This window comes from Antechinus flavipes, chromosome 4 (genome assembly GCF_016432865.1).
Source record: "Antechinus flavipes isolate AdamAnt ecotype Samford, QLD, Australia chromosome 4, AdamAnt_v2, whole genome shotgun sequence".
NCBI lineage: Eukaryota > Metazoa > Chordata > Mammalia > Dasyuromorphia > Dasyuridae > Antechinus > Antechinus flavipes.
Window position 1 is genome coordinate 339106505 of NC_067401.1, and position 23959 is coordinate 339130463.

At 37.3% G+C, this 23959-nt stretch overlaps 2 protein-coding genes across 2 annotated transcripts in view; both read left to right on the forward strand.

Moving 5' to 3' along the window:
- The window catches only part of PLEKHG1 (pleckstrin homology and RhoGEF domain containing G1), a 104158-nt gene extending 90829 nt beyond the window's left edge, over positions 1–13329 (forward strand). Inside the window, exon 15 of the mRNA XM_051997937.1 lies at positions 8379–13329. Coding sequence (XP_051853897.1) covers positions 8379–9472 — 1094 coding nt within the window. The 3' untranslated portion in view covers positions 9473–13329. The remainder of the gene's footprint in view (positions 1–8378) is intronic.
- Positions 13330–14891: 1562 nt separating this feature from the next.
- MTHFD1L (methylenetetrahydrofolate dehydrogenase (NADP+ dependent) 1 like) overlaps positions 14892–23959 on the forward strand; it is a 203085-nt gene continuing 194017 nt past the window's right edge. Inside the window, exon 1 of the mRNA XM_051997936.1 lies at positions 14892–15641. Coding sequence (XP_051853896.1) covers positions 15370–15641 — 272 coding nt within the window. The 5' untranslated portion in view covers positions 14892–15369. The remainder of the gene's footprint in view (positions 15642–23959) is intronic.

The following is a 23959-nucleotide window of genomic DNA, read 5'->3' on the forward strand; positions in this document are numbered from 1 at the left end:
TCCTTGGTAGTTTAAATTGTAGCAATCCGGAGGGCTATGATGGAGGAATGTGGTTGAATCATCCTATTAAGAGATTTCTAAAGAAAGAATGACAGAATAGAAGAGAGAATTAAAGTAATAGAATACCCAAGTTCCTGGTTAGTCTAACCTGCCAATCAATGACTTTCTCTTACCTCATAGAGTAATTTCCTTTCTCCTGGTTAATTGTGAGTTCCCCAGGGGAACTTGTCTTTTTCCTTATTAACTATAAGCTCTTCCAACTCTGCTTCATATTTGCTACTCCTGGTGTCTATTTTATCTCTTATTTTGTTTTTAAATGCTTCTCCTAAATAAACTTTCCTTTTGGCAAAAAAAAAAAAAAATAATAATAATAATAATAATACCTAAATTCAACTATCACTTAATAACTATGACTGTTGACAAGTCATTCAACCTATCAATTTAATGAACTCCAGTCTAACCTCTGTAAATTAGGAACATTAAGAATAATAATAACTCACTTATCTACCTTAGAGGATGTTATAAGGCTCAGATGTATGGAAAAACTTTGTGTGACCAGTGAAGTGTAATTTATAATATACTTTGTAATTTTTATATTTTTATTTATAATTTCCCAATTTTATAATTTATTTTTAAAATTATTTTATCATGGATAGTTTAGATACAACCTTTGATCTCAAAGATTGGATGACCTCTCAGAGACTTCTCTTACCAGATAAGTCTGTAGCAATTTACCTAATTACATCTGATTTCTCTTCTCCAAATTTAGTGGTAATAGAAAACCATTTATATACAGAAAGAAAATAACTAAATTCTGTATGCAGACTTAGTTTATAAATGGTGATTTTAAAAGCTGTGCCATGGTTATATAGCCATTAACTTTGGGTTGATGGCAGAGAGTTGAATTACCTTCATGTCCCAGAATAATAAAGAAGGTAATGCTTTCCTCTGAAAGAGTATTAATGGTGTCTAACAGTAAAAGTTGAGTGACTAAAAAATAGTAATGTTTTGTGCCTAACTCCTGAGTAGGCAATACATATTAAAATATGAAATGTCTGTTTTGGAGGATTAAGAAACTAAAGCATTAGCCCCATAGTGACCATTTGTGAATTTCTCCTGAAATTTTAATATTAATTTAGTGATTCTTTTTCCTCTTGGCATCTTCTTGGGGGATCCTGTAGGATCTTTTTGTCATATTTGTGTTTGGGTCCATTTTGACATGGTGGGCTACTACCGACGTTCTCTCCAACAAAGAGAAGACACCTCCAAAATCTTCCTGAGAGCTTTCTGTTTCCCAGTGCTGCCCGATATGGGCACGTCCCTAGGGCCTGCCATCTCTTGGACCTGACGACCTAAATCCTCGCTTCCTCCGTCTGGGTGAATCAAGAAAGCTTCCTGTGCCCACTAGGGTTTCAACAAGTTGACATGATGAATCCTTTTCTCTTTCTTGTTTATCTGGGCACAGGAAATCGTAACCGACTGGACCGATTCTCCAGACTACTTCGTATGGGCCTTGCCACTTTGCCCGGAGCTTGCTCTCGCTGTTGTGCGGAAGGAGGAGCACGCTATCCCCCGGCTGAAACTCTCGAACATCTTTATTGAATGCCTAGCCTGGGTCTATAGGGCCCAGGTCAGGTTTTCGCCTAAAAGTCACCCAAGCAGGTCCATTCATTCCCATATTTTTAGAACATAGTTGTAGCATGCTGGCAGCCTTGGAACTCTCAGACCTCCTGAAATCCTTTGAGGCAAAAGACACTTTTGAATTATTATTCTTATGATAGCTCATGTGGGGGAACAACCCTATATAAATTGGAGGATCCTTCTCAAGAAAAACCAAATCTTATCCTAGATATCTTTCTAAATTTAATTGGACTCATGCAAAAAATGTTGACTCTAATGACTTTGTTTCAGTCATCTCATCCTCTTTGTACTTGTTTTTAGTAAGAGTGACATGAAATTTTTCTCCCAGAAGTCCAAGAATTTTTGTTAGCAAAGAGAAAAAAAATACCCATGAATAATCTGGGCATTATTCTAGTCATTTTAATGATGATGTATATCTATCTGATATACATATATTTGTATATACATGTTAATTCCTCTAATTAAGTCAATAAAATATATAAAAAGATACAAATAACTCTTAGAAGTAGAAGTAGAAGTAGAAAAGACAAACTCCCCTGGGGAACTCACAATTAACCAGGAGAATGACATGCTTTTAAGCAACTTTTTTTACCTAATTTATTTCCCTTTTATCTTTAAATGAACTTTTGTTAGGTATAATACTTCTCAGTTAACATTGTAATTTCTTGAGTCTGGATAGTTATCCCATTCACACAGATTAGAATCCATCCCTAATGAGTTGTTAGTAATATGAATGTGTCATCAAATCCTGAGCATTTACAAAGATGTATATTCAGAAGGTAGTAGTTGGAGTTGGAGAAGCTTCATGCAGAATGGGTGCATATTTCTGACTTGGAGAAGCAGTATATCTAACAATGCACTCCATATCCAAATTGAATGAGTTCTGTTATTACTCACAGTTCATGATAACTACTTCCCTTAAGGTTTGATAATCTAGAATTGATTCTTCTTCCAAGTATTTTTAGTTACATTTTCACAATGCAACTATTCAATAGTAACTTTTTAATATGTCTTCACTGCCTATTTTCCCTTTAAAAGTATAGTATCATGGGACTCCTCAGTTGCCTTCTGAAAATATCCTAAAAGTTAATTTATACCGCTTTTGTCTAATTAGCATGAGTAAAGTCTAGCCAAATATCACTTAGTATTTTTGTGAATAACTGGGTTTCTTTTCCCTGGGTTAGGTGACACAAGATTGGTGAAACATTGCCATTTTCAAATTGAATAATATGGACTTTGAGTTAGCTATGTGGCCTTTGGTCTCTTAACTGCACTGCCCAATTTCCACTTTTTATTTTATCTTTTAGAGAATAATATGATTATGTTGTTGTTTTTTCTTTTGACAAAGGACACTTAAACTCAACATCTCATTCTTACTATAAAATGCAGAATAGAGAAAGATTTGGGAAATTGTTCCATTAAAGTAAAAGTTAACCAGGATTATTTATGTTACAGAAAAACATCTAATAGAAAAAAATGTCTACAAAGGGCATATAATATTAGTGATCAACAGTATCTTGTCTTTCTGATTGCAAAACAAAAAAAGAGAGGCTTATGATTCTTATGGGCTTCTTAGGTTTCTGGAAGAATGGTATTTTGACCAATTCTAAGGCGCAGCTCCTTCATCTGCAAAAGGAGGAAACTACATTAACTTGATCTCAAAGGTTTTTTCCAACCTTAAAATCAAAAATTTACTTTGACAACTGAGTGTATACTATATGTTTTCTTTAATCCACTTAGAAATGATTACTTTTAAAAGTGGAGAAAGAAAAAGGAGTAGCAAATAAAAGCCTCATAATTTAATTTCAGGCACTGAAAGCTTCTTTGGTAGAAACTTTAGCCCCTATCAAAAACAGTACTAAGTGACCAAACTAATAATAATATCAAGAATAACAACAGTTGATTTAGTACAAGGACAACTCATTTTTTAGAGTTGGGAACTACATCCTTTAGTTGCTTAGGGGATATAGGAGTGCTATTGAATAACTAAGAGAAGTGAAATTACCTATTTCCTTGAAAAAATCCAGGTCATGAGGGTTCAAGATAGATGCATGATTTTTAGATAACAAAGTAAGGAACTTCGTCGTCGTCTTCTTCCTTTTCATCTTTATTTTTTACTTTTTCATTCTGAATGCAGTATGAGCTTAATGATCTTAGAAAAGTGTAGAAAAACTTGCATGAAAATGTTGAGGTCTAGCTTTGGGGTACCTAAATGAAATTAGGGCTAAGGTCTAGTGGCAGGTTTGGGGTACAGATTCGGCGCAAGGGGGTCTAGTAGCGGCGTTAAAGTATAGGCGAAGGTAGAGTTAAGGAGGGCACTGGACAGAAGGTCCAGTGGACAGAGGTTCCTCACATGGTAGCCATGTTTGGAATCTCTGCAGAGGAGTTCCCAGCATGGCCTTTTTATAATAGGAGACTTAGCTCGAGGGGCTTTCGGGTATAGCCCCAAAGTTGGCTCATATCCGGGTGGGGCTGGGAACAGGTCAGATCTTCTATTGGAATTCAAAGGGACCAGGATTTGTGAGTTACAGGGCAATTTACATTATTAACAAGGAGAGGGTGGGAATCTAGAAAGGAATCTTTCCCGCATCATTCCCCCCTCAAGCAGTTGGAACTTAAATTCATTTAAGGAAAAAGAAATAGGGCAAAGTCTCTTATTGAGACAGAATTGAAGATTTTCTCTTCCAGGATTTTCCAAGTTCAGGGGTCCCCTCTTCATCTCCCCCTCAAGCAGTCACCTCCAAAGGCATGTGGGGAAAGGGGTGCCGGATCTCCTCTTAACTGCTTTGAGCTGGCAAGGGTCATAGAGATTTGGGTTTCATGCCAGGAGGTGAGGCATGAGGTGTGGGGTTTGGGGATGGCAGCAGTGCATCTAAGGGGTGTGTGTCCTGGTCAGTTATTTCCAGTCAGTTGTCCCATGTTCTCCAGGCTGAAGGGCGGTTGAGAGTCCAAAGGTTGAAGCCCAGATCTCGGGAGCAGGTTAAAACTGGGGTGTCATCTAGGGTGGAGATGAGGACAGCAGGAGATGCATCAGATCCCTTCTGTGGGCTGCCTGTAAAAATGCTGATGGTCCATCTAACAAGGTTATTAGTTATTTGAAGCTGTCATGGTGATCAATTTGACTTACAGGATAACAGAACAAATTAGAGTTAAAGGGAAACCAACAGCAGAGTGTAAGAAACATTGAGGTTTTGGACTCCAAAAAAGTTGAGATGGTGGGTGGGTCCTAGGTTTCACTAGGTTGAGTCTTTCAGCTTTAAAAGAGACAAGAGTGCTGGGTGTGTTTTGGCTCCACGCTTTTGCCTGAGGGCATAAGTGTTCATCAGTCCCAGGATTAGAAAGAAAAAAACTTTAAAGGATGGACTTGTCCAGAGAGATTGGGAATTCAGCTAATCTATTCAGAGTTCAGGTGTTGAGAATGAGGCTAATCTATTCAGAGTTCAGGTGTTAAGAATGAGGCATTTTTCTCAAGCCCAGTGTTTGTCTCTGCATTAAGAAACAGCTTAAAATCTCCATAGGGATGGGGTGTGGACAGGTAAAAACTTTTATTCTTCCAAATCCTGGCAGCCTCCCTCGTATCTCTTAGAGATAGAGCCGACAAAAGAAGGCCTTTTGTCAATCCGCAGCAATTCCTAAAGAATTGTGCCAGAGCTTAGAGCTCCCGACCACCCAAGCCCGACCCAAGGGCTTTGGGTGTCCACTGCAAGATAAGGAAAGAAAAAAAGTCTTTTTACCTTGTCCAGAGTTAAGAAAACTAATTCATGGCAAAACCCGAAAACTTTCGCATTCTATAACGTAACCTTCCAAGACGTCTCTAGAAGATGTCACAAAGGGCCCTCCCAGAGGACCGTTTGCCAAAAAAAAAAAAAAAAAACAGGATTTCGTCCTCACAGCGTCCTATGAGCAACAAATCCCCCCAAGACTGCAGGAGTCTCCCAGCAAGCTCAAATTAGCCCGGGCATTTGAGCTGCCCCCTCGTTATAGAAGCATGACATGGTGGATTTGCCTCAGTGAAAACCTCCTAAGAGGGCCACCAACCTTGAGGGCAAGGTAGCAAAGGAGAGATGTGGTAGGAGTGGGTGTGTTCTCCTTTCAATAGCTCCTCTCTTAACACTAGACAGTATGCATATTCTATAGCCCTGGGCTCCTTGAGCAGCAAGTCAGGGGCCTAGCCCTGCCTTCCATCAACATACAGTGTAAAAGGCTATAGGCCTAAGCCTATTCAGGGCAATGAGATTCCCAGCTTTCTCAAAAGACAAGGTGGGAGTGGCCCCAAGTACTTGGGTGAAGTAAACCTTTAGATAAAGAAACTCTAGCCCCAGGAAGTAAAAAGCTTAGCAGCAACCATAGTGTGGCCACAAATTAAATTATCTACTTAAGGCAGTTTTACTTCTGGTCTATGCAATTACACCTGAACTCAAAACTCCCAGCAAATATTAGCTGCAGTCCCAAAGTCTACATCAGTTATCATTAATCAAGGACTTCAGATGAATCTAGTTCTCAAGAATCACAGTAAAGGGTTTACAGCTTATATAGCTATCTTTCTTATCTAAGTAGACAGTTTTAAATTTAACATTACACAGATCTTGAAGTTCACAAGTAACTGAACCAAATTTCATATAACTTATAATTGCCCAACAGAGATGACATATTTTAAGGCATAACTCAGTTACAAATTGCCCAATACCTCTAGAAAACACACCATCTAAATAGGAAAGTAAACTATCCCATCTTAGTCCCTCAGTAACTTCTCAAAGAATGGGGGAGGGAAAACAGGGAACAAATCTAGAGAACATGAGAAAAGCACACGGGAAAGACAGACTTCTTTCCTAAAGGTATTCACCAAATTCTTAAATGGCTTCAGTTTCTCCCATTAACTCATTTCTTGCTGCAGTCAAGGAATGAGGGGAGAAAAGAAATAAAAAGCCATCTTCTAAAGAATTTAATTTGCCTTGACCTAAAATTTTATTCCCCAGCCATCATTCCAAAGGTCTTTCTTGAAGCTGCAACCTGGCCAGGGTTGCCAAGGACATAGAACCAGAACGGAGGGTGCAAAAGGTTTTAGGACTAAGAAAATTAGGAGCAAAAGAGTTCCCACCTGTAGGGTTAGGTAGGAAAGTGTGAGACAGACAGACCTAGCCTGGTTTACCTAGGTTATCTCTCCACAAGCAGCTAAGAAATAGTTTAAATAGTGCCCTGAGGCTAAGAAAAAAACCGAGAGCTGTTTAAAATCCCCAGTCTTTGTAGACAGCCTTGTGAGCATGCGAAAGCGTAATTCTGAGGCTTCTACAGTTAACGCAGGATGACCAAATCAGGGAAACTGAGTCCCGTTTAAAATGTATAGGACAAGCACACTTCCTGAGGGCTGGAAGCTTCGGCTTTAAGAGCCAGGTAAAGGTCTGGGAGGGGCGCGGCTCACTTGTCCAAATTGCTAGCAAATTTCTATTTTAAAATTCATTTAAGGAAAAAGAAATAGGGCAAAGTCTCTTATTGAGACAGAATTGAAGATTTTCTCCTTCCAGGATTTTCCAAGCTCAGGGGTCCCCTCTTCAAAATGATGAAGAGCAAAATGAGCAGAACCAAGGGAACTTCTTAAGTGATACAAAATTGGGGTAGTTTGAGAAGTAAAAATGGTTCAGAGTGGATAGAGTACCAGGTCTTGAGATGGAAAGATCTGAGTTCAAATCTAGCTTCAGAGACTAACTACCTCTGGCCAATTTGGTTAGCCCTCTCCATCTCAGCTATAAAATGAGCTTTATAAGGCAATGGCAAACCCTTCCACTATCTTTTCCAAGAAAACTTAGAAATGGTTCATAAAGAGTCAGACATGACTGAAAATGACTAAACAAGAATTTATATAGCATTTTAATGTGTACAAACCACTTTAAAAATATTGTCTCCTTTTGTCTTCACAACAACCCTGGGATGTAAGTGCCAATATTGTCACTTTTTACAGATAAGATAACTGAGGCAAACAGTAGTCAGATGACAAATGCTCAGGGTCACAAGGCTAACTATATGAGGCAGAATTTGAATACGGGTCTTTCTATCTAATGCTTTATCTACTTGCTTGGGTGCAGGAATAGTTGTAGTAAATAGCCTTCTCTGAGTCATATTGTTGATCAGCTATCAAAAATCTTCAGTATCTAAAGGTAGTCCTTGGGCTACACGTTGTGATTACTTCTGTTTTAATAAATACATCAAAAAAAATCTTGGTTAGTGTTTACATACCCAAATTCTTATCTTGTGGTGAGTCATTTCAGCATGTTATCACTATTTCAAACTTGTGAGAATAATTTCTATGTATTGACTATGATAGATGCCTACAGATGTGCCCTTAGTATTAGACGCTCAAGAATTATAAAATATAGGGGCAGCTAGGTGGTGCAGTGGATAGAGCACCAGCCCTGAAGTCAGGTGAACCTGATTTCAAATCTGGACTCATATACTTAACACTTCCTTGCTGTGTGTCCCAGGGGAAGTCACTTAACCTCAATTGTCTCAGCAAAAAAGAAAAAAAAATTATAAAATATAAAGTGGTCTTTAGTTAGAATGACTTCCTAGATCTGGAAGAAGAAATAGTTTATTTTATATTGATATTTGCTTAATGTTTCCTCATCTTCAGCCTTAACCTGAATATTATATTTAGTACTCGTGTGAAATACGGATTTTTATCTTAGGTGGGTATGGAAATTTTCCCATGGATATTTCATTGTTTAAATATTTATTTCTTCTAGGTGCCAGGATTGCTGAATATTCCCAACTCTATGATCAAATTGTTTTCAGAGGCACACCCCTTAAAACAAAGAAGGAAGGCTGGGCTAGTCCTGGAGAATCACCAATTCTCAGGTCTTCATCACCACCACCTACATCTCTTTCCCATTCTCAATTTGATGGTGAATGCTCTCAAGCCGAAGACTGGCTTTTTCATTCTACGTACAGTAATGGAGAATTAGCAGATTTCCGTTCCTGGTCTCATGAAGATAACAAGTCAAGATACTCTTCTTCAGAGATGAATGCAAAAAGTATTCCAAGGCAGTTGCCAACAGCTTGTTCTGTGCCTTCACTTCAAACATCTACCCCTCTGCAAGACCCTCTCCAAAGACGGAGCGTTGTGATAAACCAGCCTAATAAAGAAAATCTGCGTCACATCCATATGTATAATTCTTTGGGAAGGAAAGGAATGAGTAATAAATCCCAGTCATATAGCTGGTCCCAGTCCACTTCTTCAATTGTGCTAAATAAATTGGTGGACTCTATCAATTACCCAAATGAAATGGGGAAAAAACAGCAGCTTTCTTCACACAGAAGCACAAGGTGTGAGAGTCAACAAGATTTGTTAGTAGGTACCACTATCTCAGGTCAACAGAATACTGAAAAATGCTCTGATATGACTCTTCAAGATTCACAAAAGGTTCTGGTAGTGAATAAAAATTTGCCATTAAATGCCCAGATAGCCACACAGAACTATTTTTCCAATTTCAAAGAGGTAGAAGGAGATGAAGATGACTATGTAGAGATAAAATCAGAAGAGGATGAATCAGACCTAGAGATAATTCAGAATCACACCGGGAAATCTGATCCAAAGATTAGAGATGAGGAGCTATCTGATGATCACCATAGCAACATCACTTCTTATTCTTTAAGCAGCCCTTGTGCTTCTTCCACAAAACCAGTCAACAGCAAACTTAACCTTTCACCTTACCTAACATATGGTGACTCTGACAAACTGAATGACTACCTATGGAGTAATTCCTCACCCAATCAGCAGAATATTGTTCAGGCTCTAAGGGAAAAATTTCAGTGTCTCAGCTCAAGCAGCTTTGCCTAAAGTACTTCAGAGCTTCTGACTGTATTGTCTTTTTACAATACATATGTACTACAAATACTAATGACATATTTCAATGTAGTATTCACACAGCAATATGAAACTGTAGATGTATAAGATATGGCACATTAATGTTGAAAAGGTTGAAATAGGACTATACTAGTAATGAATATTAATTAACATCTAGTGGTATATTTTATGAGGATGGTTGATTTATCTTAAGTCATTTTTACTTGAACATCCTTAGTTTATTCTTCTTATCCTCCACTTTCACCTCAGTTTCATTTTTTTTATGGTCAGGCCACTTTCTTCCATATTTTGACAATATTCTCCAGACTCTAAGAAATTTAGCACTTCTGTGCAAGAATATGTGGCAGTTAATATGGATGGCAGTTATTATTACAGATAACAGAGCAAGCATCATTAAAAAATTTTAAAGCATTTTAGGTTAAAAATCAAGACCAAGGATATTATGATTTAAAGGAAGTCTGGGTCAATTTGATATCTGCTATAAGTTTTCATCACTACTGCATTTTTCAATTCTTGACAAAATCTTTTATTGGAAACAGCCTTTTCTAGGGGGTAGTATAATGTATGATATACTTTTTGGACCACTTTTTGTTTTCTGCTGGGAGCTCAGACAAGTTGCTAATTTTCATAGGGCAAAAATTATAGGACCACAAGGAATTAAATTGCCCAGAAACAAAATAATAAAATAAAAAAGATCTCTGGAATTTTTACATAGGTAGATTCTTTCACAATTGCCACTTTTATTATTTGAAAACAAGGCTTGAAAATATGATTGATATATTACCGATTTTATGGCTTCTAGAATATAGTAATTCCTTCAGTGGCTTAAAGGAAAATCCAACTCTATCAAAAGTCAGATTGTGTTAGGTATTAAAGATGACATGGTATTAAAAAGAATTTATTTTCCATTAGTATAAGGTGAATTTTTAAAAATCTTTCCTAAAAATGTTAAAGTACATTTCACACAAAGAAAATAATTATTCTTACTTAAAGCCAAGTCATTTTTTAACTGCTCCTCTCTCCCCAAAATTTATATTTTCAAAGGGCATTCTCTACATGTATCCTCATGAGTCTGAGACTTGACTGAAAACATTTATCGAGAGTTAGAGATATGGGAGTGCCATTTAATATTGTTTTATTTCATATAGTATGTGGTTGTGTCTATACACATACAGCTCTATGTTAAAGATATTTACAAAGAGAGATTTGTTACAAAATTCTCTTTGCCACTTTTGCCAATTGGCATCTTAACCTTGCATTGCTATTACTGTATCTAAAAAGCAGTGTGCCATAATACTATATAGAGACACCAAATACACAGGACCTCGTAAGATCTCTTTTCACAGTTTTTTATTTAGGAAATTTTTTAAATTGGGGGATGTAGTAGGAAATTTATTTAATTTTTATTTGAACAGATCCTACTTAATCACAAGTCCCATGAATAAAAAATGAAATCAAAAGATCTTATACACAAACAAGATAAACTTTCAAAATGTGGACTACAAAAGCTTGTCTAAAGCAGTTATAGATATTTACTTCTGTTCCTCCTCACCACCACATGTTTTTCCATTTAGATAGGCAAATGTAATTATGTATGATATTTAGGGACATCTATGTTATTTTCATTAAAATGAGTGAACCTGAAACAAAATACAAAATCAAGGTGGCATCTTACTTGTAATTCATTTTCTATATTAAATTTAATGCCTCATTTCCTTAAATGCAAAACATAAATGATCATTCTCCTTATTAGTGATGGATGGTTAGGACACTTTAACTATATATTTCACTCTTTAAATCACTCTTTGCTTAATCTCTATGCTTTTTCTTCACCCAAAGTGTTAATGGTGAGAGGATATTAATATGACACTGAACCCATTTGATAATATTAAAAAATGCAATATTCTAAGGTTTCAAAATCAAGCTGTTTCTGAAAAAAAAAAAGCTATAAAGATCTGATGCTTCTGGACTTCATAGAAGTCTTAAAAAATAGCAAAATCATTCAGTGTCCTTGGGAAACAAAAAGCTACTTGAATATTAATATGTCTGGAATGAAGTTGACTCCATTTTTTTGTGATTGGCATGAATTGAATTCTTGAGAAGAATGAGCTGATCATTTTTCATTTTATAAAAATGATTCTTCAGATTGATGCTGCTTTGCTAATTGCATGGTTTTGATGTCTACTATTGAAAATATATAAGACACTTCGCATACACCCTGCAAATGAGAGCTTTAAAATAGCTCCCTTTATTGTATAAAGTGCATTTGTATATATCATTGTAATTACATGTTTAGACAAAGCTGTATTTTATGTCTTCAAATGAATTCTTTTTCTTAGGGTGCAGATTTTGAGGACTGTGTATATATCCCTTTTTGTGAACGTGATGCTGCAGATCATCAGTTCTATGCTTTAACTTAGTTTTTAAATGGCCAGGGACATGTTGTATTATTGTATAAGGTCCCAGGAAACCAAAAGTTTTGTGCATTTTTGAAATGTGTCTTCTGTCTTATTAAATCCCTGTACTGGATACTCAATTTTTAAAAAATCAATTTTCACGTAATACAATACTACCTGTGGAAATTGCCTCTAGTAAAACAATTTAAAATAGTGTATATAAGATAACGAACCTTAGCAATGCCCATTATTTAATAAAGTTTGTAAAGTATAAAGTAAATTATAGTGTGAATCAATGTGTATTAACCAAAAAATTCAGATTTCCCTTTTTTAACTGCCCTTAGTTACAGAAGTCAATAACCTCATATTTTATGAATATGACTGATACAGAATTTGATGAGAGTCGGAATAGTGTGCAAATTTTCCAGTGGACTAGTCCATGTAATTTTCTATGTAATTGCAGTACATAAATATGTTAGAATTGGTTTTGGAGTAGGGTCTAGTAGGTAGCCAAATTGGCCTAAAGCCAACACTAGATACTCATTACTCCTCCCTATCCCCCATGACAATTAACTTTGAAGTATTTGCTTATTGATTTTTTTCTTAAATGTGCAAAAAAATGTCCAGGGACAATTAGTGTCACATTGCTTGCAATCTTCATTTTATCTGATGTTCATTGAAAAGAGAAACCGGGTTATTAAAATATTATATTAGGATTGGTGGAATATGTCACCTAAAGTCAATTACATTCTTGATTATAAACTCATCCAGATTATACTTGTAAAGGGGGAGTTGGAGTGGAAGGAAAAACTTTTCTGAAGACTTTTTAAAGGTGGATTTTAAACTTGACTGTAGGTCCACTAGATAGATGTTCCCTTGTGCTATTTGACCCAAAAGCAAAAATTGATTTGGATTGGCTGTAGTAATATGTTTAATTTAAAGAAATTGATGACGAGGAGATTGATGTCCCTCATGAAGAATGTGAATTAACTAAACCCTCACAGAGGAAAGAAAATGTGAATAACTTTTTAAAAGTTAGTTTGTAATGAGCCATGAATACAGGTGATATAATCAGACATTAAAGTAACATGTTTATTTGTAGTATAATAAAGGCTAGAAAATTATTTGACACAAAGAATCTGGTCCGGAGAAATTCTTTCATTACAAAAAAACAAAAGTAAATGAGACTTTGATGAGAGAGCTCTCCAATTCATTGCATTGTGTTAATAGTCCTATAACTGAGTTAAGAGCAGCTACACTTCAACCAGAAAGGTTCATGACAAGTAACTTCCTCAACATTTCTCTGTGTGTGTGTGTGCATTTTACATTTTAGCTTTGTCATATCTTGTCCTATGGATGAGACTTAGAGCTTCTTGTTGCACTTTTTTTCATGACTTATTTTGTTTAAAAATAAAGTATGTACTCTTAAACCTAGCTCTTCATATTTTTGCTTTTCTTCCAGGCTAAATTTAAATAAATATGTCAAACCCAAAGGGAAATCCAGAGTTTACAAACCATGTTTATGACAAATATTCAAAAACTTGCAATGCAATAAAGAAATATGATAGCTTTTATGAGTTTGTAATGTGAAAATCAGAAGATAAAACAGACTGGACCTGTGACTTCATTTGCAAAGGGTAATTTCAGAAATGCAAATAAGCATTCTTCTGAAACTTAGTTGCCTTGCCCAAGAGCCCATAAACCCTTATTTGTCAGAGGCAGCCCTGGAGCCCAGATCTGTGAGAGTAATCCTCTAGGCACATTGTTAAGTTGCTTCTATGTAAGAATACTAGCAAATGACATTGCAAGAATCTTTGTAAGGAACAGCCAAAAATGTTAGCATCACCTATTACACTCTTTACTTTCAGAAACATTCTCATGTCAATCAACAAATTATTTTGGAGCTTAAAAACACTGGGGGAAAGCTGAATTTATTTATTGGAATAAAAGAAAAATGCAATGTTTTAGAATTTCAGTATCCAAATATTTAACACTTTCCATGATGTTTTTTAGTTAAAAGATTAAATTTTCACAAACAGAACTAGCCAAATTAAAAATTAATTGCTAAATATTGATAGAACTATTGGTGGACTATTGCCTATTGGTGCCTTTAGTAACCTGATTCCATTTATGCTAATTTAGATATAAGATTGACTTTTAAAAATAATTTTACTGTTCAATATTAAAATCAGAGAATCTAGTTTATGGGTGTTCTGCACTTCCTACTGCCTATTAATCCTGAATCACTTTCAAAAATTGTGAGAATGGAGTTTGAGTTTCTCTCTCTCTCTTCCCTTATTTCTCTCCCTCCTTTTTCTTTCTCTCCTTTTCTCTCTCTCCCTTTTTCTCACTGTCCCCTCCGCCTTTAGGTTCGTAGGTAAAACCTTGCTTTGGAATTCCAAAGTTTGAGGGAAATCATTCCCTCAAATATTGTGGTAGGGGAATGTCATGAGATCCTTAAAAGGAGCATAAGGTTGCAGGACGACTGAATTCACAACCTCTAAAGTTCAACAAAGTCTAATATTATTTATTGGTCCTTAGCAATAACTATCTCAGAAGGGTTTCCCTTTAGATGTCGTACCCATTTAGATTCTGAAATTCCACTTTTAACATATAAGACCAAATAGCTAAAGAACTTGATAAAGACCACACCCTGGAGAGTAAAAACCTTGTTCGGGGACAAGGAGTGTTTTAAATAGGGAATCGGGCAAGATTAATGCATGAGTTAATATTTGTTGTGTCGTAAAGCCCTTTGCCAGTCTTGAGACCTCTCTGTGCGTTGTTTAAATAACTTTAGGAAATGCTAAATTTGTTAGAAGTTTTTGAAAATCAATATGCTATTTCTCCCCTCTCTCCCAGTTTGTGTTCGTGAATCCCTAGAAAGCTATAGTCAGGGAGTCACGGGTTATTTTAATTAAAAGCCCAGAGCTAACGATGCTACTTTTGTAATTTTTATTTTTTATTTTTAGCCATCAGCTGTAGACAAAAGCCTACGCTCCCCGAAGGGATTACGTATCGAAAGGGAGTGTGCTTCAGCATCAGTATTTCCTTTGCTTCATGTTTTTAAAATGCCGTGCTAAGGTGACGCCCTCAGGATTGGAGTTGGGGCAGCTTTGACGGTCCGAGCCTGGACAGACAGACAGGTGCTTCGATTCAAGCTCCCAGGGCGTCACTGAGCTCGGAGCTAGTTAGCTTGCCCAATTTTCTGGGCGGAGTGCCCTCTAGGGGTTGGCTTCTGGTCCTCTAAGAAGGAAGCGTCCGCTCGCTTCCTGCGGCTTCTCTCGCTACCGAGTTCCCAAGAGTTCCGCCCTGCCCAGCTCCGCCGGCGTAGAGCCCCGGCATTGAGTAACTTGGCGCAGCGGCCGCGGCAGCATCGCGGCATCACCGCGTCGCGGGAGCTTTCTATCAGCCCGAGCCGGCATCCTTGGCTCCAGGGCCACTAGAGGCGGCGGCAGCAGCATCCCCAGCCCAGCCATGAATACGAGGTTTCCAGGGGTCCTCAGACAACTCCGCTGGGTACAGCAGCCCCCGGCCCCTCGCGCTCTCCGAAGCTGCCGACAGGGCATTGCCTCCCGGCGGCTGCTCCCTCTCTGGGAGAGCTTCCAAGTGCCCTGCCGGGCTGGCAGCAGCGGTGGCGGCAGTGCAGGCGAGGGCCTGCGAGGGCAGCAGCGGCTGCGGGAGCCGCAGAATGGGAGTCGCGGCCGCGCGGGCGGGAAAGCGCCGCTGAAGCCGGACGCCATGGTCAGGTGAGCGCCTTAAACCCGCTAACTTTTCCCGACAGGAGCCCTGAGCGCAGATACTGCAGGCGGAGAGGCCTTGCTGCTTCTTCCACCTCCATCCCCTTAGGCGGCGGGAGAGCAGCGGGTAGCTAGCGGATGGTGGGGGAAGGGGAGGACATTGTGCTTAGTGACTACTTGTTGGAGCCCTCGATCTGTCAGCCGGCCGGCGCGCATTCTGCTGCCGGCCAGGTACAGCCGAGAGAGGCCCCGAGTGCCGTGCACCCGCGCTGAGTCTAGCGGCGCGTGTGCTAGGCTCACACAGCTCCCCACGTGCGCCTTAGCGCGCCGAGCCGGGCCGAGCCGGGGCATGGGTCGGAGCGGCTGCGTCTCACCGCTGACTCTGATGCAACCACGTAACGCTTTCCGAGACGGAAAGAGGAGGCCCTATCAGACTTATGCCCGCTGCTGCTTCCCGCCTTCCCCGGCCTGAGTACTGGGCAGCTGTCTGCCCCGGAGAAAGGCCTGGAGTTTGGAGTTTAGGGGATCGCCCTCCCACCTTGCAGCGGCAGGCGCATACGCCTCCTTCCTTGCCAGCCTGGAAAAAGCTCGTCCCGCCAGGGCGGCGCTTCCCAGCTAGAAAGTTCTGTTTGTTCTTCCATGCAGAGGCACTAACTGGTAATGGATGGGTCAGCCTGCCTTGGCAGCCCTTGATTTGAATCATGTCTCAAAACATTCGAAAAAATAAATCTAGAAGAGATGTTTTAATAGGATGATTTCATACTAGATGCATTTTGAAAAAATTAACTCTAGCCGTCGAAGATGTTTATCCTTGGTTACATGGCAGTTTTTTTTATGGAATGGTAATGTTAGAGGCAACAAAGTGTCTAATTGAGGGATGACCAGGATAAAGCAATTGTCGCCATGCAAGCTAATGAAGTATGGGGGAGAGGGGATACTGGTTGGAGAATCTTAAAACACTAGATACAGCAAATGGGTAAAAACGGCTCATTTGTTTAAAAAAAAATCTTTTTTTCAGCCCCTAAAATGTCTGAACTTGTTAGTATTTGGAGGACTTATCCCCCAAGCCACCCCAGCTGTGGAGTCATCCATCTCTTCTTCCCTACCTACCTAGAAACGATACAGAGCTTTTTTTTTTTTTTCATTAAGGTTCATCATCTCATGCTTTAGTCAGAAATAGAACAGATATAATAGCTCAAAAGGTAAGATCTTTTGGTTGGTACAGTGCCTGTCATAGAAACCATTTATGGAGAATGTTTATGGAGATTGATTGGAAAGCAGTATAATGGTGGCTTAGTTGCCACAAATACTTAAAATCAGTGACTTTTTTGGTTAGAGTGTACCCACCTTATTCATCTTCCCTGCAAAAGTTGCTGCCCCTTTGTGCCTAGGCCTTAGTAAATGGTTTCAATGAATTTGTCCCAGGCCAAAAAAAAAAAAAAAAAAAAAAACCAGAAAACCTAATTGGTTCTGATCTCCCAAATTTACTTATCTATCAGGTAATGAACATGATTGATAAAGCTATAGACTTGAAGCTGAAAGGATTCTATTTGGAAGCATTGTGTTCATGTAATTGTTTCATTAATGTTTCTCTAAGACTTAAGTTTAAGGAAGATTACGGAACCTGTTGGGGCCAATTCTATAGACCCAAAAGTCACATGAGACCAAGAATCTCATGTGTGTGAGGTGAGTGGGATGCTTTGAGACCCAGCCTCTAGGCAAACCACCGCCACCTGAAGAGACATAAGATTGAAAGTGAATAAAGGAAAATTGAGAGAGTGGGATAGGGAATATTGAAAATAACAAAGATTTCTGGAAGAATTTTGTTGTCCAGCTCTAGTAAATAAATTCAGGCTTCTATGAATAAATGCTGCAAAAGACTACTGCTTGATGAGACAGGTAAAATGTGAGGGAAATGTGGAACCATATGTTAGTCAAAAGAGAAATGAGAATTGTGACTTCAAAATTTAAGGCCTGCACAGCAAAAATGCTTGGCAGGATTGAAAATTGAGTATGACCAAACTCACTCAAAAAACATAGGAGTGCATTCCCAATCTAGAAGAAGAAAAGCAAAAAAAGAAAGAAACACACACAATATGCTCACTTATGCAATTAACATTTCAATCACTTATGCAATCAGCATTTTAATCTCAAGGACAAGATGCTTAGAGATAACTTAAAGGTCATAAACCTCCCAGAAGAACACACTAAACAAAAAACCTTAACACAATAATGCAGAAAATGATAGAAAAGAATTACCCAGAACTTAATATAAAAAATGAAATACCAGTTGAAAGAACTTAGTTTTCCTTCAGGAAAATACCCAAGGCTATAAACTTCAAGACTTGTAGTGTATATAATTCAGTTCAGAAATAAGTTATGCAACTGTTTGGGAGAAAGACCTTTAATTGCAAAGGAAAATAAACTTGAATGATGTAAAATTATTCTGCACCTAACTGAAAATGTTGGAGGGAACAGAATAATACTTTTTGAAGTAAAATTCAGGATTACTTTGCCTGCACATTTGAATTTAATAGTACATGAAAAAACATGGATATTCAAAAAATAAAGAGATGTTTGAAGTTTTTTAGCAAAAAAACCCAACAACAACAACAAAAAAAAAAAACAGCTCTGAAGGAATTTTTTTGTTTCACAAACACCATAAATAACAGAAATTTAGAAATGAATAAATGCACCAGTCAAGGGTAGACCAATAAAGAAACTTTTTTCTAACTATACATAAGGTGGCCTTTGGAGCTAACAGTGAAGAGGCAGGCATGGGTCATTCATTATGGACTGAATTGGGTGACATTTTGCCCATAAGTGAATTAATGTCTTGGTTTTGTAGGACTGCATTGCAGCTGAGAGGGTGGATGAAAGCTGCATTGGGAAAGAGAAAAAGAAGAACATGTTAAGTACCCACATCAAATTGAGGACTAATAATGAGGGGAAGATAATCTTTGTGTCAGAAGGCTTATTAGGGGAGTGAGTAAAGTTAAGAGGGGAAGAATTAAGTAAATTCTGGTGAGGTTTTATTAGGGGTCTTTTTTGGTCAGTTTAGGGAAATTGGGAACTTGAACTTGGAATGTAGGGAAAGGTTTATTCTGGTGCAGGGGGAAGAAAATTTATTCATTTAGATGGTCAGTTTTTAAAGGCTACTATCTTACACTTCTTTCTCCCCCTCATTTTACATATAAGAATACAGAAACCCTGAAGAATTCTTTGGTTGGCCTGGGGATACTATGATAGTAATTATTGAGTCCATTAGTTTCTATATACACTATTTTTTCCTACTGTATTGTAAAGATTGGGAGGAGGTTGAGATTGGAGTTTCCATTAGAAAAAGATTGTGATAAAATCAGGGTCAAAGCTTTTGTCTTTGTTTAAACCTAATTTTATTTTGTTTCCATTTAACAAACATTTATTTAATGAAGGTCAGCATGGTCTAGTGGATACTTTGCTGGGTTTGGAGTCAAAAAAAAAAACATTCACATTGTTCACAATGTGGGACCTGGATCAAAACACTTAATCTCTTTCATTCATCATTCAGTATTTAACCTCAGTTTCCTCATTGTACTTTCCTACCTCTGTTGATGGGTATGGCCTCAATTGAAATAACCTCCCCAAAATGACTGAAAAGAACATAGGATTGGAAGTAAAGCTTAGCCTTTGGAGAACTCTTTGAACTCTATTAGCTACCTCTTGTGAAGAAAGAGAAAAAAATCACTTAACCCTTATGAGAAATCTAGTATGTAAAAGCACTTTGTTAGTTCCTTATCTACCTCTAGTTGTTACCATAGCTAAGTATGGTATCATTTACCAGATTCACATAATTTTTTAAAATCTTGTATCTACATTTCCTGTCTCTTCCTCCTCTCCCTTTCCCCTTCATGTAGTTTGTATGGGTAGTTGGAAAAAAACCTGTTACAATTGTTCATAAAAGTAATAATATATGCCAGCTAGGTGTTCTAGCAGATAGAGCACTAGGTCTGGAGTCAGAAAGACCTTTGTGAAAAAGACCCAGTCACCAGCCCTTAATCCAATCCAGTGTGTGGATCAACTGGTGTGCTACCTAACTACCTTATATCCATAATTTTCAGAGGAGTAAGGGGAAAGGAATAAGTATTTTTATAATGCCTTCTATGGGTCAGGAACTGTGCAAATATTATTCCCATTTTACAGTTGAAGCTGAGGCAAAGAGGGATTAAATCATCTGCCCGGGGTCACACAGCTAAGTGTCCAAATCCACATTTGATCTTTGGTCTTCCTAACTCCCTAACAGTGCTTTATCCATTGTACCACCTTGCTGCTTATTCATTTTCAGAAATTAAAGTAAGATTTGGGTGCAAAATGTATTTTTTTAATTGAAAAAGTTGAAGATTCAGTTATTCTTCTTAACCAAGCTATTTGGGGCAAGTCCTAGAGAAAGGAATCATCCATTACAAACAAATTAGTTGCACTTATTTTCTGATATTGTTAAAAATTGTCCTATTTATGAGAAGTTTATATATTAGTACTATGAATTTTTTACTTCAAGCTCACACATACACATTTTAACAAAGCAAAGTCAAGCTTCTGTTATTCTATACATTGCTATTAACAAGTTATCTTTTAGTCTTGGTTACCTTCTAGCCCAAATAAGCTCTAATTCCATTTTGTCAGACTGTTCTTTTAAAATTTTCTTAATTCTAAAAATTTCTAATAAAAATAACAGGAAGTTATTTGTTATCTATCTCCTCTAGTTTTGTTGAAATTTTTCAAAAGTGAAACTCAAAGAGCTATAGTACCTTTTTGTTTACCTCCAGGATTAAATATAACCTGACCATTTCTCACCTTTCCAGCTTTATAGCTTTATTCCCCTCCTGGCACTCTAACATCCAGAAACGTTGACCTATTTGCAGATTAAATGACTGATTATGAACCTTATACTTTTTTTTAAAAGGATCTTTGGTTTAAAAGCTAATTGATATGAAATTGAGAATGAGCTATTACATTTGTGCTTTTGGAGTCCTTTACCTCATCCACCATGTTTTATCTCCCCCTTACTCATCCTCATTCACTAAGTAGAATGATTATTATAAAATCTAAGTAGGTGCATATAAACTTGTTACAGTGGCAAAGACTTTGAGTTGAAAGAGACTTTGAAGACCACCTAGTCTGAACCCTTCCCCACATCTACCCTATCTCCCCAAAATTGAGTTCCAGAAAGTAAATGTGATCTGCTTATTGACTGTGTATAAAATCTCAGATTTGTGATGTAAAAGGAAGAGGATTCTTTTATCATCCATTGATATATAACATTACTGCTAATTAAATAATTATCACTAAACTTCAAGGCTCCAGTCAGAAGGCTCTTTAATAATTTTGTTTCTGATCTTAAGGCATTCCTTGTACCTTATGTTAGTAGCTGAAGTCCAAGATAAACTCTAGCCCTTCTTTTGGTTTTTGCCTTTAATCTACTTGCCCAGACAAGTTTGGGCTGGAATGTTTAACCAAAAGAAATGTTTGATTTCATATAAAACTTAATTTTATTTCCTATCAGCTCTCTTTTGGAGGCTAGTTACAAGTATGATGTCCAGCAATCAGGAGTTAGAGGGAAGAAAATAAACACTGGGATGCCTAATCCACAGCCTCGAAAACAGGTTTTGAATAATCCAGAGTTGTTACACCATTTGTGACTTATTGTTGTTCCGTCATATCTAACTCTTCATGGACCCCTTTTGGGGTTTTCTTGGCAAAGATGCCATAGTCTGCCATTTCCTTCTCCAGCTCATTTTACAGATGACGAAACTGAGGTGAGCAAGGTTAAGTGACTATCTCTAAAAATAGAAATTAGAAAAATCAAATTCCCTACTGAGTAGAATGTTTAAACACTGGCAGAAAAGCCCTAATAGTGCCTTGCTTAATGTTATAATGAGGAACATTAATATTTCAGTTAACAAATTCCTTGAATTAAATCCATTGGGAATGCTGCTCTTATATACTGTTAAAAACAAATATTCAGAAATTGCTCCAAGTAGAGCTGCTCTCCTTTGGTCTTTAAAATAACTCGTTGCAAAGCTTCTATCTCCTACAACCTACTTGAAGTTAAACAAGGCAGATCTCTAGGGAAAGTTGTGGAATCAATATTTGATTTTTCTATGTGTTCTCCTCTCCCCTCTCACTCCATTTCAGATATATAATTTCCTTCTAACCTTTGCCACTTAGAACTCCACTCCTTGCAACTAATGAAGCTTCCTCTTCTTTGTCCTTAAAAATCTGGTTTTTTTTCCCTACTGTCTCCTAATTGCTTTGAATGTCTAAGGGAGAGGTAACTCTAACCAAAATCAACCCCTCTATTTGTGTAACAGATCTGAGGCTCTTTGCCTCATTGTCATTTGCCTCAATTGTCATTTCCTCTCATATCAAAATAATACTAGGTACCAATTTTTTTCCTGATCCCACAGTTTTACTTAGTTCTTCCATCTTATACAATATTTTCATTACTTCTACTACACCTTTCAAGTTATTGTCCTGTGTTTTTTTCAAAATTCCTGGAAAAAATCACCTCAAAGCAATCTCCATATTTTCACTTCTTCCTAAATTCTTAAGCTATTACCTTTTTTATCTTTTAAAATCATCCCTTGGTTAAAACTAACCTCTTCCAAGCATCTATCAGGTGACTTGTATTTTCTTGACTCCTAAATCTGATAACTTTTTCTCATTGTTCATGCTCTGATTGTTTCAACTACTCTCTTCCTTCAGAAATAGAAAGGAAATGAGCATTCATGCTAACCACTTTTATTTAGGAAAAAAAAATTAACAAATATCTCATTTGATTCTCAAAACAGTCCTGAGAGGTAGGAGTCATTGTTATAACCTAATTTTTACAGTTGAGGAAATAAGAGTCAAAGAGATATTTAATGATTTGCTATGGTCTTACAACTAGTATGTGGCAGAGATCAAATCTGAACTCAGGTCATTCAGATTCTGCCTCTTAGCAGGCTTAAATTCTTTAACAAAAAGTTAAACTTTTATCTTGGCACATGGAGTTCTTGAGCAAAACTGGTCCTTTGTGATTCTTTTCCTACTTATCTATCATGTAACTTCTCTGGGGGGTCTTCTTTGTGAGATCATGATGTCTTTCTTGCTTACTTACTGATTGATTCTCACATAATGATTTTCCAGTGTATAAAACCTTTCTCTTTTGGTCATCTTATCAATTCCTATTGTTTCAATTTATCAACATTTGTCAATTTATCCTAGTCTAACTTCCTAAACTCTAGTCCCAAATTTTCTCTTGGATATTTATATCTATTTCAAACCCATTGTTTCCAAAAGAGAACTCAGGTCATTCAGATTCTTCCTCTTAGCAGACTTAGGTTCTTTAACAAAAAGTTAAACTTTTATCTTGGCACATGGAGTTCTCCTTGATTTGAGCAAAACTGGTCCTTTGTGGTTCTTTTCCTACTATCATATGACTTCTTCTGGGGTCCTAAACTCTAGTCTCAAGTTTTCTCTTGGATATCTATACCTATCTCAAACTCATTGTTTCCAAAACAGAATTAATCTTCTTACACTAAACTTATACTACCTTTCCCCTAAATCTTTGCTTCTGTTGAGAATCACCCAAATTTATAACTTCACAGTTATGCTTAATTTTTATCTTGTCGATTTCTATACCTTGTTAATTCCTTTTCCACATTATTTCTCATGACTATTCCCTTCTATGTTTCCACTACCCTAGGGTTCAGGACCTTACTGTTTCTCCCTAGACCACTCCCTACTTCTAGTCTCTCTTTTCTCTAATTCATTCTTCACATAGTTACATATATTTTAAGATGTAGATATTACCTTTTAACTTTCCTGTTCAAAGATTTTTAGTAAGTTCCATTGCCTCTAGAGAAATTCCTCAGCTACGTGTCTAAGGACCTTCACAATCTAAATAAGTTTATTTCATGGTACTATCTATCACAATCTGATTAAGACATTAAGACACATTCTTCATTTACTTAGCTTTTCCTTCATGATTTGAGCCAAACTCTTTTAAGTGTAGCTATGGTTTACATTTAAAAACATCTGGTGCATTCTGCTGCACTTGATGCAAAGTCTGCAAAACATAAGTCACAAACATTGATATCTGGAATACCTTATCTTTAAAGAAAGCTCTTCCATTTGGACTATGCACTGAACATCATCTATAACAGTGACAAACGTCTTTCAGCATATATCTTACTGCTTATAGTTGCTAATAATCAGAGCCTCAGTGAACAAAGTCATCTCCTGTTACATCTTTACCAGAGTTATATATGATTTTGACATTTGCATGGAAGACTTCTTACATAGGA